The following is an 18,107-nucleotide window of genomic DNA, read 5'->3' on the forward strand; positions in this document are numbered from 1 at the left end:
CTGCTGAATAACCAATCCATTGAACTTAATGATTGCAAAGAAAAACAGACGCAACTTCAATTTCAGAACAATGCTCTAAAATCGGAGGTGAAAAAATTGAGCGCTGAAATTGCTGATTTGCAGCAATATACTAGAAGGTGCAATGTGGAGGTTCAGGGCCTGCCTGAATCCGAGAATGAAGATACTAAAGTAATCAAACACTCTATTCTATCTACAATGGACCTGAATGATCTCTCTGATGCCATCACAGCGATTCACCGAGTTCCTACTACACGTAAAGACAAAATTAAACCCATCATAATTCAGTTTAGCAATAAAAAAAAATCTTGATGTTTTTCTACAAACAGCCAGGAAAAGTGAGTTAGATTCTACGACCATTGATCCCCGACTAAGACTTAACTCGGTATACTTCAATGAACACCTCGCACCGTATGTTAAACAGGTACTTTTTGCTAGCAAACAGTTTAAATCAGATAATGATTATAAATTTTGCTGGACTCGTGATGGTAAAGTTTACTTAAGAAAATCTGAGAAAACCAGGGTGCACAGAATCAGACATGTTGACGATCTTAATCAACTTATTAATCAGAATTGAAATGATTGTGATCTGTCTGTGCGCCCTGAGTATATTCTCTCGAAGCCTGAGTCCGCGAATTAAATTTTCACCTGTCTTGTTGTTCTGCAATACTGTTAAGAATTTTTTTCATTTCATCAAATTTAACCTTAACGATTTTTTTCCCTTAATATTTTTAATTATATCCACTCTAAAACACGAGCTTTTTATTCACGATTACCATAACATTAGGAGTCGTCAAACTATCCATTTATCTATTTATCATGCAACAGTTTTATCTTGTTATTCTATTTTTTTTGGCGTTACTAATTTTTGATAATGTGAATCATCTTAACTATTGTATCATCATACTAGTTATTATAGCATTAAGTCAACTTGATCTTACTCTTGCTATATTTAGTATAATTCATGCCCACTGTATTTATATCCAATCATCTAACTCTTGCCATAGATATGATCCTATTAATTCAAAATTAATTGCTAACTATCACAAATTATCATACATTAATATATTCACTTACACTGTTACATATTTTTGGACATTTGAACCAATTAATTTATTTTCAATCCTCCAGGGTGTTTTAAATGGGATATTTTGTTTTCTAATATGTCTAACAATTGTGAAATAAAACATTTCACACTTCATACCCTGGAGAATTTTGAAAATTTTTTAAATTCATCTATGGTTACTGATCATAAATCGATATTATCTAAACTCAATATTGTACATTTTAATATTCGCAGTGTAAGATCAAATTTTAATTTACTTTTATCGTTTCTAGATTTAATAATTAACGAAATTGACGTTCTTGTTTTGTCTGAAGTGTGGGTTTATACTGATGAAGTTGATTTTTTACAAAATTTCAGGTTTTAACTTAATATCTCGTTGCCGTGACTATAATAGATCTGGAGGTATTTTTGTGTATACAAATAAATCTGTTCATTTTTTATTCACAATTCATTAACCATGCTTACTGCAGAATTGATTGTTTTATCTTTAACTGAATTACAAATTACTATACTCTGTCTATACAGATCTCACTCTTACTCAATTAACAATTTTGTCGATGAATTTGATGCAATATTGAGAAATGTAAAATGCAAAAATGTTATTTTTCTTGGAGATGTTAACATTGATTTATTAAGCTCTGATTCTAGCGATATTCAATACTACATTGATATGCTTTCCAGCCATGGTCTATCACCATTAATTAATGTTGTAACCAGACCATCATCGCAATCCTGTTTAGATCACATTTTTATTCGTAATTTAAAAAGCATTACTAATATTTATTCTTCTGTATTTACTACGGATTTCAGTGATCACTATCCCATTCTTTGCAAGTTTATATTTTCATCTCCTAGATTGACGGCTACATTTAATTCTCCTACTGTGAAATTTATCGATTATACAGCTATTTCTTCTTATCTTTCTAACCATAGTTTTAATTCTCGTTCAAATGACCCGGGCAAGGCATTTGATGATTTTATTCTCTCCCTTGAAACAATTGTTAATAATCATTCCCATTGTCAATTGGTTAACTCACGTATGGTTCCTAATAAATGGTTTACGAGAGATCTTTATGAACTGATTAAAATCAAGCAAAAGCTATATTTAAAATCCAAAAAATATCCATTTGATAATTTGATCTTATTTGCATATAAAAGTACAGCTTCCCATGTCAAATTAAAGGTAAAAATTGCCAAACAAAATTTTTCTTCTCAACAATTTCACAGATGCAATAACCTAGATTCGAAATGGAAATTTATCAATAAATTATCAGGTACTAAAGATAAACAATCTAAATTGCCTTCTATAACTAACCTCTCTCTACTATCTAATAATTTTAATTCACATTTTATAAATATATCTCGTTCTAATTGTGTTATACCTTTTGACTTCAAGTTTTTTCTTTCTCGTAATCCAAATTCTATTTTTTTCTCTCCTACTAACCCCCACGAAATCCTTCAAATTATTCGAAAACTACCTACTTCTACTTCCTCTGGTATTCTAAACTCTTCTATTTTAAAAATTCTCCCTTTTTGCACAGTCTCCACTCTGTCTACTCTTATCAATTCTTGCATTTCAGAAGGTGTTTTCCCGGATAGTTTGAAAATTGCATCAGTTATTATAATTTATAAATCCGGTGATTCTAACGACCTCAATAACTACAGACCTATTTCAATCCTTAACTCTGTTTCCAAGCTGTTTGAAACCATAATAAAATCTCGACTGTTTCCTTTTCTACTTAAATCTAACCTTTTCTCCCCCAAACAACATGGATTCCTACCTAACAAAAACACAGAATCTGCTCTTCTTGATTTTACTTGAACTGTCTATACTAATATTGATAAATCTTACAAAACAGTTGCTATTTTCTTAGATATCAGAAAAGCTTTCAATAGCGTCTCTCATGGAATCCTGATAGAAAAACTTAGTTTCTGTGGTATAAGAGGTGTTCCTCTTAAACTTTTGCGATCTTACCTTAATAATAGATACCAATTTGTTAAATGTGGTGATAAATATAGCAATATTATGAAAATTATTAACAGAGTCCCTCAAGGCTCTATTCTTGGCCCCTTATTATTACTCATTTTCATTAATGACTTTTGTAACATTAACATTGTTGGTAACATAATAACATTTGCGTGAAGTGACCTGGGCCCGAAAATAAGTAATAAAAGTGTCCTGGGCCCGAAAATACGTAATAAAAGTGACCAGCTCCTGAAAAAGTGACTTTTAGGGAAAAAAGTGACCCGTGCCGAGCCCTGGTGTTTCCCTTAGTGGGCAATGGAATGGTCCAGGGGGCGATAGAAGCTATGGATTTAACACAGGATCCTATGGGTTCACTCGAGTTGAGGGGGCAATGAGGGAAAAAAATTCTGATGAAGGGGCAATGGAACAAAAAGTTTGGGAAACTATGGGCTATATAAATGATTTTCATGGAATAGGAGAAATATCACTGTAGATGCAAGTAACTTTAATAGTATATATAGCAATGTATTAATACTATGAAAAGTGCATTGGGACCAGAAAGCAATATTGCTATACACGGCATCATTACATAAGATTTTCACTGTATTACATTTGTTTCAAAAATGAAAGAATGCAAAACACTGTTGCAAGTAGCACATTTGATACTATTGAGAGATTTTATTCACAAACATACCTGATTTTTCTGACAAGCAAACATCATGATCTTCTTCAAGTGTGGAATCATCATACAGAGATAGTTGATATGGGATAACGCTACTTTGACCTGAAACAGCATAATGAAAGAGTGTCACAATGTTGTGGAAGGAATGTCACAGAAAGAGAAAAAACAAGATTAAAAATTTTCAAATGCTTTGCTTTTCGACAAAAACAACTGGTGTACTGAGTTTTTTTGATTATTTCATGCTCTAGTGCCAGGGTTCCCAAAACTGTGCTCCAATCTTTATCTGAAGCCAATATGGTGAAATGTGCGTTCCATGGTCCATATACAGACCATGTCACTGCATCCCTCATTCAGCGGGGTAGTAATCTGAGATAAATATCTCATCTCTATGGCAACATATGATCCAGATGAGCTGTCTCTGATAGGGATCACTCAAGACTAAGCACCATTACACCACACTAACTGTGTGGCTCTGAGGTTTTCCAACTGGTTCCATCCACTCTCACCATACACCTGTTACTAATGCATGCAAAAATAAGTTATTTCAGACATTGAATGGCTCATGCTTATCTTCAGAGCATTCATTGGTGTCCAGGAAAAGTGATTTTTCGAAGCCTCTCTCCCCCACCTAGCTAGAAATATTGTTTGTCCACCAATTTATATGCTTATCGATTATATGCTTTCAGAAACCAGATCTCGTTTTCATGAAGCCTTCTCTACACTTGAGGCCCTTGGGCCCATGCATTAAGACAGTACTGCTCATGCTTCAGTTACAGATTTAACCACAATCAAAGGGGTCTAATTTACTAACTTTACATATTCGGTCTAGTGAGAAAGACTGGTTCGTAACAATTTGACTGACTGAGGTGGTGACTTTTCTCAGGCCGAAAAAATTAATAGATTTTTTTCATTTCTTTCAGATACTGCTGCTTATGAACAGATGATCATCCACTGACTAGATTCATCAGATACTAAAAGATTTACAGTTGATCATTTTATATATCTTTTTCATCATTTCTTGTAAGAATTATATATTTCATATGAAAATTGTGATAAATAAATAGATTAAATTATCAATAGTTTGATGAATTGCTTACTTATTAAAGAAAATTATTAATTTCTTAAGAAAAAGTAAATTTCTTTCAGTGTAAAAAAAAATCGCAATTCTTTACTTATTGACCTGATGTTAGTTGGGACAGTATAAAAAAATTAAAAGTCTCCACAAAGAGCCCAGGAAGACAATACTCAGCCTTTATGTAGAACACCTGTTACACAGCGCAACTGCCATCTGAGGTTAGGTCTCAAAATGCTTACGATCGGTGATGATCTATGATCACTGCGGATTGGTAATATTTGTATTTAATCGTGTCAATATAAAATGTAAATAGTTATATATTCACAAATACCTTGTTTTGCTAGCGGAAGGCAGCCGCAGACTTCCGTTGGTGCAGATTTTTTTTTTTCACCTTCCTATAGGCCCTGTTGACATATTGAGGGAGCCTAGCCAGCTCTCTCCATATTGTTAGTTTTGTTGCCATCTTAAAACATGAATGCTCAAATATTTAATGTTATGTACTTTTACAATATAAAAACCAATCTTTTTACCAATAAACCAATCAATTTTAAATTAATGGCAATTTTTAATTCTTGTTGCATGCCGAAAGTTTTCAGTAGTCCAAATAGACAAAAGATTAAACTTGTTGTGTTTATGTACGATAGCATTGCTTTCTTAGCTCATTGTCTGTTAAGCAGTAAGAGAGTTAATCTTTAATGAGACAATTCTGTCTAAGTTGTATTGAAACACAGGTGCTAATCCGGCTAGATCGGAAATCTTTCTCAGTTTTTAATACTAAATCTTAACCAAAATTAGTTTCACTAAATTTTTTTTTAAATTTATATTTTAGCCGATGTGATCTCAATGATCATGGAAGGTTATTGATGAATTTTGAACTATTCCTCTTCTGCAGCTGTCCTCATCTACTCGGCAGGTATAAAAACATCAAATGATGTTATTCCTTGAGGTTTCCTGCACTTTACCATGCGTAAAGATAGGGGGGGGGCATTACCACCCCCTCCCCCCCAGCGTCAAAGGTGGAGTCATCTGATCTAATGTATATGAGTATATATGAATTGGCAACATGATCATCATGCACCCCAGACTTTCAAGTCTATCTCTGCCTATGCACTCTACTGCTTTGGTAGGAACTGTTACTAGGGAATGCTACACTGCCTTAATATATTTATCTAAACAATGTAGTTTCGATGTCTGGAACTTCGTTTTACTCAGGACTCATTCCTGTTCTGACGGTCAGGGGAACCTCATGACTAAAAGCAAACCCAGATGGGATGGTCCATTTCAAATCCATCTTGTTTATTGTATTATTGTTGTTTGAGATTGTTATTTTGTTAGATTGTTATTTTGCAACATGGATCAGAACTTACAAGTCGCCATGGTATATTTACGTTACCATTAAAAGAGAAATTATCTGTAGACAACCCAGTGTCCCTCCTTTCCAATTTTGTCATTAATTTAGAAAAAAAGGTCATAGGAAAATTTAACACATATGACTTGAAGAAATTTGTAGGAGATATTCATGGGACTCCTCATTTGCATGTTATCGGCGAGATTATGCAAGACTCCCTCAACATCACGTTGGAAGAGAATTTAATGAAACTACCCGCTCTCTGGGCGCTCAATATAAACATACTAAGGCGATATGTTACAACTGGATCTCTCACTATGACTGGAAAGACTTGCTTTCTCCTAAGTTAAAAGATGTGCTAGGACTACTTGAACTTGCTTGGACCTCAAGTGGCAAGGTGGTGTAAAAGTGCATAGACTGCCATCGTTCAATGAGTGAGAATTTTCTTATTTGTTGCAGGACGCATTCAGAATGGGGTGTAACTGAGAAACGGAATTAGATGCTTAATTTGGATTATTAATCTTAACTGTAAAAAAAATTAGTATTGTTATTAAATGTTTTGACTGTTAAAACCGACTTCAGATCAATTTTTTTGCTGTCTCTGTGAACTTTGATTGGGAGTTAAGAACACGGAACTGTTGTTAGGGAGGCTACATTCAGAGTCTGGCACATATGCAAACAGTGCCGTAGCCAGGGGGAAGCAGGGAGAGTGATTACTCCCCCAATCAAAATTTTGTCTACATTGGTGCCTATTCTCCTAAATGACGTTTGGTCTCCAAAAAGAATTGATAAAAAAGAAATTGAATTTTTCATTTCTACCTTCATTGACTAAAATGAAGAGTGAAGAAAATAAAAAATAAAATTTCTACTTACATATGCACCTCATTCAGTTTCGCAGTGATTGGGTTTATACTATTCATTTGAGAGAAGAAAAAAAAGAAAAAGTGGAGGTTTTCATTACTATCAAAGATGCAATCGACACGTGAAATACTTGGAATTTCGGAAAAGGACGCATAAAAATTTTGTTCCCGCATCCCGCTCGTTCTTTTCTAGTTCTAGGAATAAAAAAGTAGAGAGAAAACCAACTATTTTTCCCTTTCTTTTTTTACCGTCAATCATGATCATGAAACATTGAAAGAGTAATTTCCTTGGAATTACTTTTCAATGTTCAATTACTTTTCGAATTAATTATTCAAGTAATTTTCCTTGATTTCAAAACAATTTGAAATCAAGGAAACAGTTATTTTCCGGATATGATGCTGAGGCAAACTCGGAAAGAAAAGTCATCTCATCTCTGCCGGGACTCGAACCCAGGCCCTCTTGCATACCGGGCAAGCATGCTACCATCAACACCACTAGAGACATGGCCATGCCGTCCTTATTTCACGCCCTGTGGCGTGAGTCGCTGAAGTAGAGGCATTAGTAGCCTCTCTTAACTTCATGAAATGGCCCCCAGGTGGGACGGTTTAGAGTGAGATATATGGCTTTTTTCTCAGACCGAAACCCATATATCTCACTCTAAACCGTCCCACCCGGGGGCCATTTCCTGAAGTTAAGAGAGGCTACTAATGCCTCTACTTCAGCGCCTCACGCCACAGGGCGTGAAATAAGGAAGGCAGGGTCATGTCTCTAGTGGTGTAGAGGGTAGCATGCTTGCCCGGTATGCAAGAGGGCCTGGGTTCGAGTCCCGGCGGAGACGAGATGACTTTTCTTTCTGAGTTCGCCTCAGCATCATATCCGGAAAATAACTGTTTCCTTGATATCTCGGGCTGAGAAAAAAGCCATATATCTCACTCTAAACCGTCCCACCCGGGGGCCATTTCCTGAAGTTAAGAGAGGCTACTAATGCCTCTACTTCAGCGTCTCACGCCACAGGGCGTGAAATAAGGAAGGCAGGGTCATGTCTCTACTGGTGTAGATGGTAGCATGCTTGCCCGGTATGCAAGAGGGCCTGGGTTCGAGTCCCAGTGGAGACGAGATGACTTTTCTTTCCGAATTCGCCTCAGCATCATATCCGGAAAATAACTGTTTCCTTGATATCTCGGGCTGAGAAAATAGCCATATATCTCACTCTATACAAAAATATTTATAATTTTTTATCTTTGGGGGAGAGGGAAGAGAGGACCCTCATAACCCACCCCTAATAATTTTTCTTTTGGTGAAAATACGGGTTTGGAACCCAATTGTGCAATAGTAATTGGCTAAAAGTTTGATTTTCTAAGGTTTTCAAATTTTGAGTTGGCTATTCCTTCGAAAAAAACCTGGTTGCCACGGCGATCACTGACCTACAACACAAATATGTATACATTACACTTCAAATGCACACATTACAAGTTTGGAGGATAGATGCAGGGCTGTAACTGGGAGGTCAGGCTGGTGTAGTGTCTTGTGCTCTGGATTAGAGGGGTGGGCACCAAATTCACCCTTTATAACTGCTCCTTCTACATTACATGGGTGTGCCAAAATGTGTGCTTGCCCCATTTGAGAAAGTATCTAGTTGCGGCGCTAGATAGATATAGATGGCACCACCTACTGAACACAAAACACGCCAAATGCTGGGCACATTGTTAAGTTTCTCCAACACAAATCTGACATGGCTCCCATATTCAGGTGTGAAAATATGTGGTAGTTAAATGGTAACAGATCCAGGTAGGGAAAATAAAATAATTTTACCAGGCATATCAAAGTATGAATAGGGGATCAGAAGATAAGTGTTTGCGAAAGGAGAGAGAAAATCTAATTTGCTTTAAATTTGATCAGAAGATATGGAAATTGCTAAGATTTTCTTAACTAAATGAATCAAAAGGGAATTTATAGATTGATTTATTAGTAAATATATAAATGTGTGCCTCCAACTGTTAATTAAAGTGGATCCTGTTTATAACATTTTTCAAAAAACTGTAATAAAAACGTTGTAAATAGGAAAACACTTTAAACTGGAAATCTTAATGAGAATTACTTATTGTTAGGACCACAAAAATAAGTTGTACCAAGTGTAAAAATGTTCTAAATGGAAGAAACGTTATAAGCAGGATCAACTGTATATGTTTTAGATTTATTACATATTGGGGAATTCCATACATTAAATTCTCATTGCTAATAAGCTTCTTTGCAAGCCTTTCCTACTAGTAGACAATGAAAGTAAATTAACCTTTGGATAGAACACATGCTTTTAGAAATGAATTATACTTGATTCACAGATACCTGCACCTGCTTCTCCTACCCAGAACATCACGCATTGCTCAGTCTCAACGAAGAAATATAAGCAGGTGATCAAAGACCTGGGGCATGCTGGACGAAAATTCATAGAGATACCAGCGAACTATTGGGGGGGGGGCATAATTTTATTCAAGATAAATTTTTTTTGAGGGGGACTCACTTTCACTCAAAAAGGATAGAGATTTTTCTAATAACCTGGGTACCGGGACCCAGTTAAATTAGAGTAGAGTGGCATCCCTGGCCTCTGCGTAATTTTTTCTGAACTAATATGCAGAACTGTAGCAAGAAGATTGTGGTAAAATAAATGAATTTGGATAATGAAAATTCTGAGAAATCAGAATGGTGCCTGAATTTTTTTTCTACAAATTTTTCAAACACTGCAGAAAATGTATCCAAAAGTGTCCTGATACATCAAAAATAAAACCATTAGCTATGTAAGCAGAACCCATAAAGTTGTTTTTAAATCAAACCCAAACTTTCAGGAGCTAAAATCTCATGCTTCTCTTTTTCTTGAATTCCTCACTGTTAAAGAATATCCCTACTTCATTAAATTAAATTCTAAAATATTTTTAAAGGAGCAGTAATAATTAAAAAATGATCTGGCTAAAAGGAGGAGATAGCAGTCATTCTGAGGATTCATTACTCCGGAGGTGTTTTCCACTTGTCCAAATTAGCCATTTTTGGCAACTTAAAACTACAGAATAACTTGAATTATCATTAAATACAAATGCCAATAACATTATTTTATATTAATATCACTTTATACAAGGCAATCTGTTATGTATAGCAACAGACCTACAGAATACCTTCATCTGGCTGACGATTTTAACAGGAAAATTTTCGGGGTCGGGCTTATATTATGAGCATCTTGAAAAATCAAGCTAAGGCTTATTTTCTGGTCAGGTGTTATTTTCATAAGAAAAACTATACTTTTTGTTCTGTTTCACTTGGTGGTCGTTACCAATGCTCAATTCAAGAATCTCACTAAGTTATTTTCTTTTCATTATGAGATAATGTTATTTTTGTCTCATGATATTTCAGTTATGGAAGTCTGATGTACTTGTATAACACTTACAAAAAAGTAATGCAAACATGTAAATATTGTTTGAATGAAAATTCAGTTTACATACATTGGTTTACTTCTTCACAGATGCTTCAATTTATTTATACAAGGATTTGTGTGTGTGTGAAAAATTGTGTATTATAAATAAGCAATTTCTGTGGGTATGCTTATCACATATATCAGGTATATTTGTTAAACTAAGGTCCATGGTTACATTTTCTGTTTGCAATTTCTCGTAACATATTTTAATATGTGAATCTCATACCTAAATGCTTACATAAAAAAAAAAGGTAGAAGAATTATAAAGTGTGTTTGTGTTTCCAAGAAATTATTTATCACATTTTTGTTCCTAAAAATCATTTAAAAATATTTCAAAATATACATAATCTAAACACTGCACTATGCAGCAATTTTTGAAATACATAAACTAACCTCAAACTAAAATTTTAACCTGAAAGCAACACATTTTCTTCAAAAACAAAATATTTCCAATAAAACCCCAGCCCGGGTTATAGCGTCACAAATTTTCAATGAAGAAATCTTCCATACAGGAATTATAATGTAAAAGACCGATTTTAGTGCTAACTCATTAAACCAACTATTACTTAGATGTATACAAAGTCAACGTATCATTTTCCAAGAAGTTCCTCAACATTTTCTTCTCCCATTAACTTTGCTTTTTTTTGGAAAGGAGAGAGAATTGAGGGTTTATCCATTTCATTCCATTGTTATTATCAGTCAGCATAACAACAGTTTAGAGCAAACTTGAAGAATAAAGAATGGTATGGTCAGGGGGTCTTAGAAAACACACATTGGATACCTGAACATGTGTTTGCTTGCACAAATTTGCTTTTTAGAGCTAAACAACTAACGTATTCGAAAAAAAATTGATTTATTGATATGGCAAAGTGAACAGCAAGGGTACTGCACCAGTTTGTTCAATGTTGCCAACATAAGTTTTTCAACAGCATAGGGCAATATAGAGTAGGGGGGAGGAGGGTAGGAGCAATGTTCAACAGTATGTTCATGCCCGTATGTTCAACAGTGCATGTTTTTACTCACTGGTCATTAAATTTAGAGTGGTATCTTCCCTGATTTGCTCCATTCAACCATGTCAAAAGTTGTTCTTTAAATATCTGGAAAATAGGAAATTTGTGATTACCAAACAATTATGGACAAAAAGCACTGTTGTCATTTCCCTTTGTTTATTTTGTTTTTAAACTTATAAAATCGGCAACTAAATTTAGGCAGAATTAAAATAATTTTAAAAAGATAAGAGTATCCTTTTATATCAAGAAATATTAAAGTACAGTGCTTACAATTTTATGAATTTTCACAACTAAAACTATTTTATATAGCCGTATACAATTACAATTTTATATTTAATATGGCATTCAATTTTACTATATTTATGGATTAAGTGTAATAAGATCACTGAGATACAGTGGTTTGCATAACAAATGAGTAAATTTATGTAATGCAGCTCCTCTGAAATGCTATTCTGATCATGATCTGACATAACGCCACCAAAATTCTTTTGGGTGGATGGTGGCATTACAAAGGGATTCAACTTTATATGCATAGGTATAGAGAAGTAAAGTTCACATAAATGATCAAAGTGCTTTTTGAATAACCACTAGGATTGGAAATTTATAAATTTTTAAAAAATGGTCACTGGTTATCCCTGATTCCACATTTTCTTATTTACAAATACACAGGCCACATCAGGCAACTTGCCCAATGAAGTGGCTGATAGAAATATGTACAGTAAAACCTTTCTAATCTGAACACCCATAACTGAAACTGGCACATAATCCAGATGCTTATGATGAGAATATTTATTCTAAATTGTGGACTTAGATATTTTTCTTCAGAAACAATTTTTTTTTTCAGATCCAACAAATGCCTACAAAAAATGTTCAAGAATAAATAGAGGGATTTATTTTTCTACAGATAACAACTATACAGGGTGATAACTATTGACCGCCCAATAATTACACATGATTCCTTGTGAAAAAATAATATGAAAAAGTGTTTTCCGTTTCTGGATTGGATGAATATTGAGCAAATTATACGGTTTGAAATTTCGGGACGTGTCATTTTTCTAACAGTCAGTTATGTGCCAAATTCCGTACGAAGTTAATTTCTCTGCCAGCAGCGGGTCGTCACTTCATGAAAATTAACTACTACTAAAACAGATATGAACTTCCCCCATATTCCTCTGCAGAACTTCTAATGAATTGGTACATGTTGGAATGTGTGTGTACATATAGTGAACTTTCCCTGAAGTTTGTTTCTGTGCAATGCTTGTTATGTGTAGTGCTGCCATCTGCAATTAATTTTTTTAACTGAGTTTTTTCCTCAACTCAGTGATTGAAGTGTAATGAATGAATAATTATACAATTGTAGGCCTGTTGCTCTCTGCAGCGAGACTTTTTAATGGGGAGATCGGCTCACATTCGCACCTTAAAGTTACGAAGAGCAGAAAACCAACTTCAGCCGACCACTACTGCGGCAATAGTGGGGTTTGAACCCGGATCTTGAAAATTAACTGAAATATTCAATCCCATTAGAAGCCAAGTTCTGCCTTCTTCCTTTATGATTGGCGTTTTTTCTCTCCATGTAGCATATTATAACCTTGATATTACGTATAACTTGCGTATTAGCTTCGTCACCTATGTTAGCGAATTTATCCCCAGATTTATAGTGTGTTAGTCAAGGAGATAGATCTATCTAAAAACTATCTATCATAGATTTTTACAGTGATCTGACTTTTTTCAGGGTGTTTTTGGGGCCTGATTCCGAATCTAACATTGATTTTATTAGATCGGCTCTTGTTTTTGGGATGAAGTGAGAGTTGAATTTTAATGGTAATACCATAAGCAGGGTGCGGAATTATACAGGGGGAGGGTGATCCCCTTCTAAGCAAAATAGAATTCATGAAATTTTGGGAACTTTCATATATTACATTTTCAATCAATCCAGTGAAAATTACCTGTATAAATGTTTTTGATTAAAGAAAAAATTCAAGAAAACTTTGACTAAAAAATAGAAAAAAACCAGTACAGTTTTTCAAAAAATTTGGGATGGAGAAAAACCAAAAAAAAATCGGGAGTATTCCAGAAAATACAGGACAAAATGATGTATGGTCACCCTATTCACAGTGTATAACTCATTTTATTTATTTATTATTATCATTTTGTAAAATCACCCCTCCCAACCACAAGCTCTGGATCTGCTCATGCTACAAGCAGCATTCAAATCACATTGAAACTGTGTGAAATGTAAATCATTAATAAACTTAATATCAACACATAAAGATCACTGATGTCTGGTAATAATATAAATGTGATGATGTGTTGAATAAAATAGGAAAGCAAATAAAAATGTGAAAGAAAAATTTCCACGCAAAAATTAGTGGCTGCAGACTATATAGAAATATTAATATATTTATGCATTATCTCAAAAAATAGAGCCAATTCGGCAAAACCAACACGTTTTAAAAACAGTGCAGCCCTACTATATCTTATAACCATTAAAATTTTCTTAGGGAACATGAAAATGGTTTTTTTTTCTTCTGGCCTAAAATTTGGCTATTTTAACTTATTCACACATGTTTAATTTTATGGCAGTTATTAGAGCCAGTGTATTATTTGAAAAAATAATTTGAGAATAACTTTATCCCTCTCAAATATTTTTAAGGGTAGCTAAATGCCATCAAATTAGAAATTATAGCAAAAAAAAAATGAAATAAAATAAACTCGGTTGTTTCTAGAAAACAAAACAAAATTACCAACACTTATCTATAATCTCTGTAAAGCTGGCATTGTGAGACGCAAGGAACATATTCTGATTGACTTGTAAAAAAAGATTTTTCTCTCCTGAAAAGGGTGAGGAAAAAAACTTTATATTCCTCTTGTTCTCTGGATTTCTGTGCATGCGCGCACGTGTGTGTGTGTGTGGGGTAACATATTTTTAGCATTTCTAAAAACGTCAAGTTATACGTTTGGTGAATTTGGCCGGATTTTGAAGTGATGTCATCAATGTTTAAAACTTTATAACTTATGGGTCAATCAAAAATCTGAAAACGCTTTTCCAAATTAGTTTTTCACAAGGAATCACGTGTGTAATATATTATTGGGCGGTCAGTACCTACCACCCTATATAATGACAGCATATAAATAAGAAATTGTTTTAAAATTAACTGTTACTATATTGTTCCAGATAATGTCTCTGAAAAGCATGAAGCAATCTCGCTGACAACACAAATTTATTTTACAGAACAGCTACGTACACGTATTCACAAGCAGCGATTTGAAACATGACCTACAAATAAGAACTCAGCTTCAGAATAAAATTCTACAAACTGCTCATAGTTCTGCCTATATAGGTAAATGAAACTTTCTAGAATAATCTCACTAATCTAGATGATTCTCACATGATCTTTTCACTTCTCTTGGTACTATGACATTGGCAAATCGTTTTTGCTAGACTTGCCATGTTTGTCGTCAATTTGGTGAGATTTACAGAGAAATGCATTAATGGTTATTTACAGGCAAAAAATGAAACAATACATGATAAATGACTACATAATATTCATAACAATATGCATATACAGGGTGCATAGGAAAGTCCCTTTATCCTGGGATAACTTGCAAACCGTTAATTACATATTAGAAAAAGTATCTGAAAACATATGGACCTGAGATAAATCATTCATATTGCAAGGGGTTGTAGAAATATAAATATAAAATAAATTTTACTTGGTCAACCTGTACAAAAAAACCCAATTAAAAAGTTTTTAATTGGGTTAACAAAACCAATGGCCCCAAAACCCCACACTGGGGCCCAACAAAAATTCCATGTTTTTAAGTGCAATATTTGTTTAGATATTTGAATTTGAAAATCACTGAAAATAAGGGAAAGAGCAGCATAAGTAGAGTAGAATGAAATTGTCTGTTAGTTTATGTGGGATTTTTCCTTCATTTACAACAATTTTTTAATTAGAATATTTATCCAGAGGCATAACTTCCTATTAGAAAAAGTATCCAAATAATGTGTAGTACTCAGATATGCCATACATGTTTTAAGGGGATTGCCTAGTAATTAGAATAAAAAAAGCCAACTTTTTATACAGCCCCATGTGCCCCAATACCCAAATTAGAAAGTTGTTGCTATGCCTCTCCTGGTGCCAACAAAAAAAATTCTGTGTTTCCAAGTGCAATATTCACTGAGATATTCAAATTTGAAAAATAGAGGAAAGTTGAAAAAAAAACAAAACAACATTCAATGCAGGTAAAAATGTTTTTCCACATTTTTAGAACTTTTTTTCCCACCTTTCCTCCATTTTTTTAAATTCCAATAGCTCAGTGAATATTGCACTTAAAAACATGGAATTTTTTTTTTTTGGGCTTAGGAGAGACAGTGCAACAACTTTCTAATTGGGTTTTTTAGGACATGAATGAATGCTAGGACTCTACCATCAGACGTATACCATTGCTAAGATCTCTTCCAGCCCAGCTTCGTGGCAAAGTCTGGAACAAAGTGTGTGTACCTAACAGTTTAAGTATATATCTACTCCCTTTATATTGCTATGCACCCTCTATAATGCTTTATTAATATTCCTTCAAAGTAAAACAGGAATCAAGTGCTGGAAGAGGCATATTATAGCTTTAAATATGAAAATTTGGGGAAATGAACAAAACTTGATTCGCAATATGGAAAATTCCTAATCCGGAATTACCTAGGTTCCGAAGAGTCTGGATTAAAAAAGTTGTACTTTATATGCCCATAAACAACTGTGAATGTCAATTAGTTCTAATCTGCCAAATAATATACTCATTACAAGTATACTAGATGAGTTTTGCCATACTTTTGTGCTTAACTTAATCCAATCCACTGCATTCACATCATATACTGTTAAGCACATAATGAGGAGAAAAGAAGCTATACTCGGAGAAATAAGAAAAAGGTCATAGTTTTTCAAAACCTTTGATGAATCTCATTATAAAGCTTAAAAAAATAATAAAACCAAATGCTAGTGATACTTTTTTACAGATAGGATGAATGAAAAAACATTTGTTACAGAGAAAAGAAAGTAAAATACTTGGTATCATGAGCAACAGCACCCCACCCCAATGTTTATTCAAAACTAAAAAGACTTAGTAATGGGGTTTGTTTTGATATCAAAAAGACTGACATTTATTTCAATAAAAACACCACCAATTAGTATCTTTATCTCTTTCCCGACCACTTGTGATGAAAGTAAAAAAAACATGTTTGAATGCAGGCTGTATGAAAGGCCTTTGGAAGTAGCCAAGTGCAATATCACTACAGCTTTCATACTGAAAAATGGTATGCTTATCATCGTGTTGATTGATACGTTTTTATAAACAACTTTTACAGGCCTAATGGGAAGCTCTTGGTGGGCAGTAGGTTGCACAAGGTGATCCATGGTAAGTACATATGAAAAAAATATTGTATACACAAGTATAATACTCCTTAGACATGTCTATTCTAACCCCTTGCAATGGCTAAAAAAAGCCATAATCATAGCAATAAAAAAAAATTCCCCTTTTTAGAACAGTATAAGTTACTAAAAAAAAAAGGAATGCAGAGGAACGATTCACAACCAGTTTGTACAGAACAAAAATTCTAAAAACAAATCCTACCAAATTTTGGAACTTCCTCAGATCTAAATCAGTTGGCTCCACTTCTCTCAAAATCTCAAATGAAGATGCTCTTCTCCTTCAGATATTGCTCCTGAAGTCAATTTGGCTTTCTGCTCAGTTTTCTCAGTTGATCCCACTGTGCCACAATACTCATTCGTTGATTCTGTTCACAACTCAAACCCAGTCCTTTTCACTAAAGAAGGTATTTTAAAGTTACTAAAAAAACTGAAACCCAATTTTGTAGGCCCCGATGATATTCCAAATTCCATTCTCAAATATTGCACTGAAGAAATTTCAGACTATCTTCTAATCTTATTTAACATCTCACTAAATACCGCCATCCTCCTCACTGATTGCAAAATCAATAAAATTATTCCCATTCACAAATCCGGTCACCTCTCCGGTCCCCTTAACTTCAGACCAATATCTATTGCTTCATCCTGTTGTAAGATATTCAAACATATTATAGCAAAGGAAATTCACACCCATTTAGACTCCATTAACTTTTTCTTTCTCAACCAACATGGTTTCAGACACCCTTTCTACTACATCCCAACTATCACTTTTCATCCATGACCTTTCCAAAGCCATTGATAGCAAGCTACACAGTGATATTTTCTTGGATTTTTGTAAAGCCTAAAAAAAAGTTCCTCACAACAGACTTCTTAAATTTTCAAATCTTGGTCTGAATGTAAAATTGCTCAACTGGTTAGAGAAGCTTCCCTGAAAATTCGTAAACAGTTTTAACATTTAGAAGATCATGACTCACCATTTGCCCCTGTAAATTCAGGTACTCCTCAGGGAGTGATTGTTTCATCTTTATTGTTCTTAATTATATATAAATGATCTCCTTGAAACCCTCACCTGCAACACTAGATTTTTATGCTGAAGACGGTGTAATTTACTGCATAATTAATCATAAGTCCGATCAAGAAATTCTAATGTAATCTTGTTTCCATCTAAGACTGGTGTTCATTTTGGCATATGCCTATGAACCTA

The 18,107-nt window shown here is 34.1% G+C and overlaps 1 protein-coding gene and 1 non-coding gene across 2 annotated transcripts in view; one reads left to right on the forward strand and one right to left on the reverse strand.

The window, feature by feature from the left end:
* The window catches only part of htt (huntingtin), a 441,906-nt gene that overhangs the window by 339,986 nt on the left and 83,813 nt on the right, over positions 1-18,107 (reverse strand). Inside the window, exon 9 of the mRNA XM_089233919.1 lies at positions 3,745-3,834. Within this exon, the coding sequence (XP_089090045.1) occupies positions 3,745-3,834 (90 nt within the window). The remainder of the gene's footprint in view (positions 1-3,744; positions 3,835-18,107) is intronic.
* On the forward strand, positions 8,058-8,131 carry TRNAT-GGU (transfer RNA threonine (anticodon GGU)). The gene has a single exon. It is a non-coding gene; the product is annotated as a tRNA-Thr (tRNA).

This window comes from Pholcus phalangioides, unplaced genomic scaffold (assembly GCF_987345545.1).
Source record: "Pholcus phalangioides strain wild (caught in Gottingen) unplaced genomic scaffold, Ppha-v1.0 ptg000007l_1, whole genome shotgun sequence".
NCBI classification, from domain to species: domain Eukaryota; kingdom Metazoa; phylum Arthropoda; class Arachnida; order Araneae; family Pholcidae; genus Pholcus; species Pholcus phalangioides.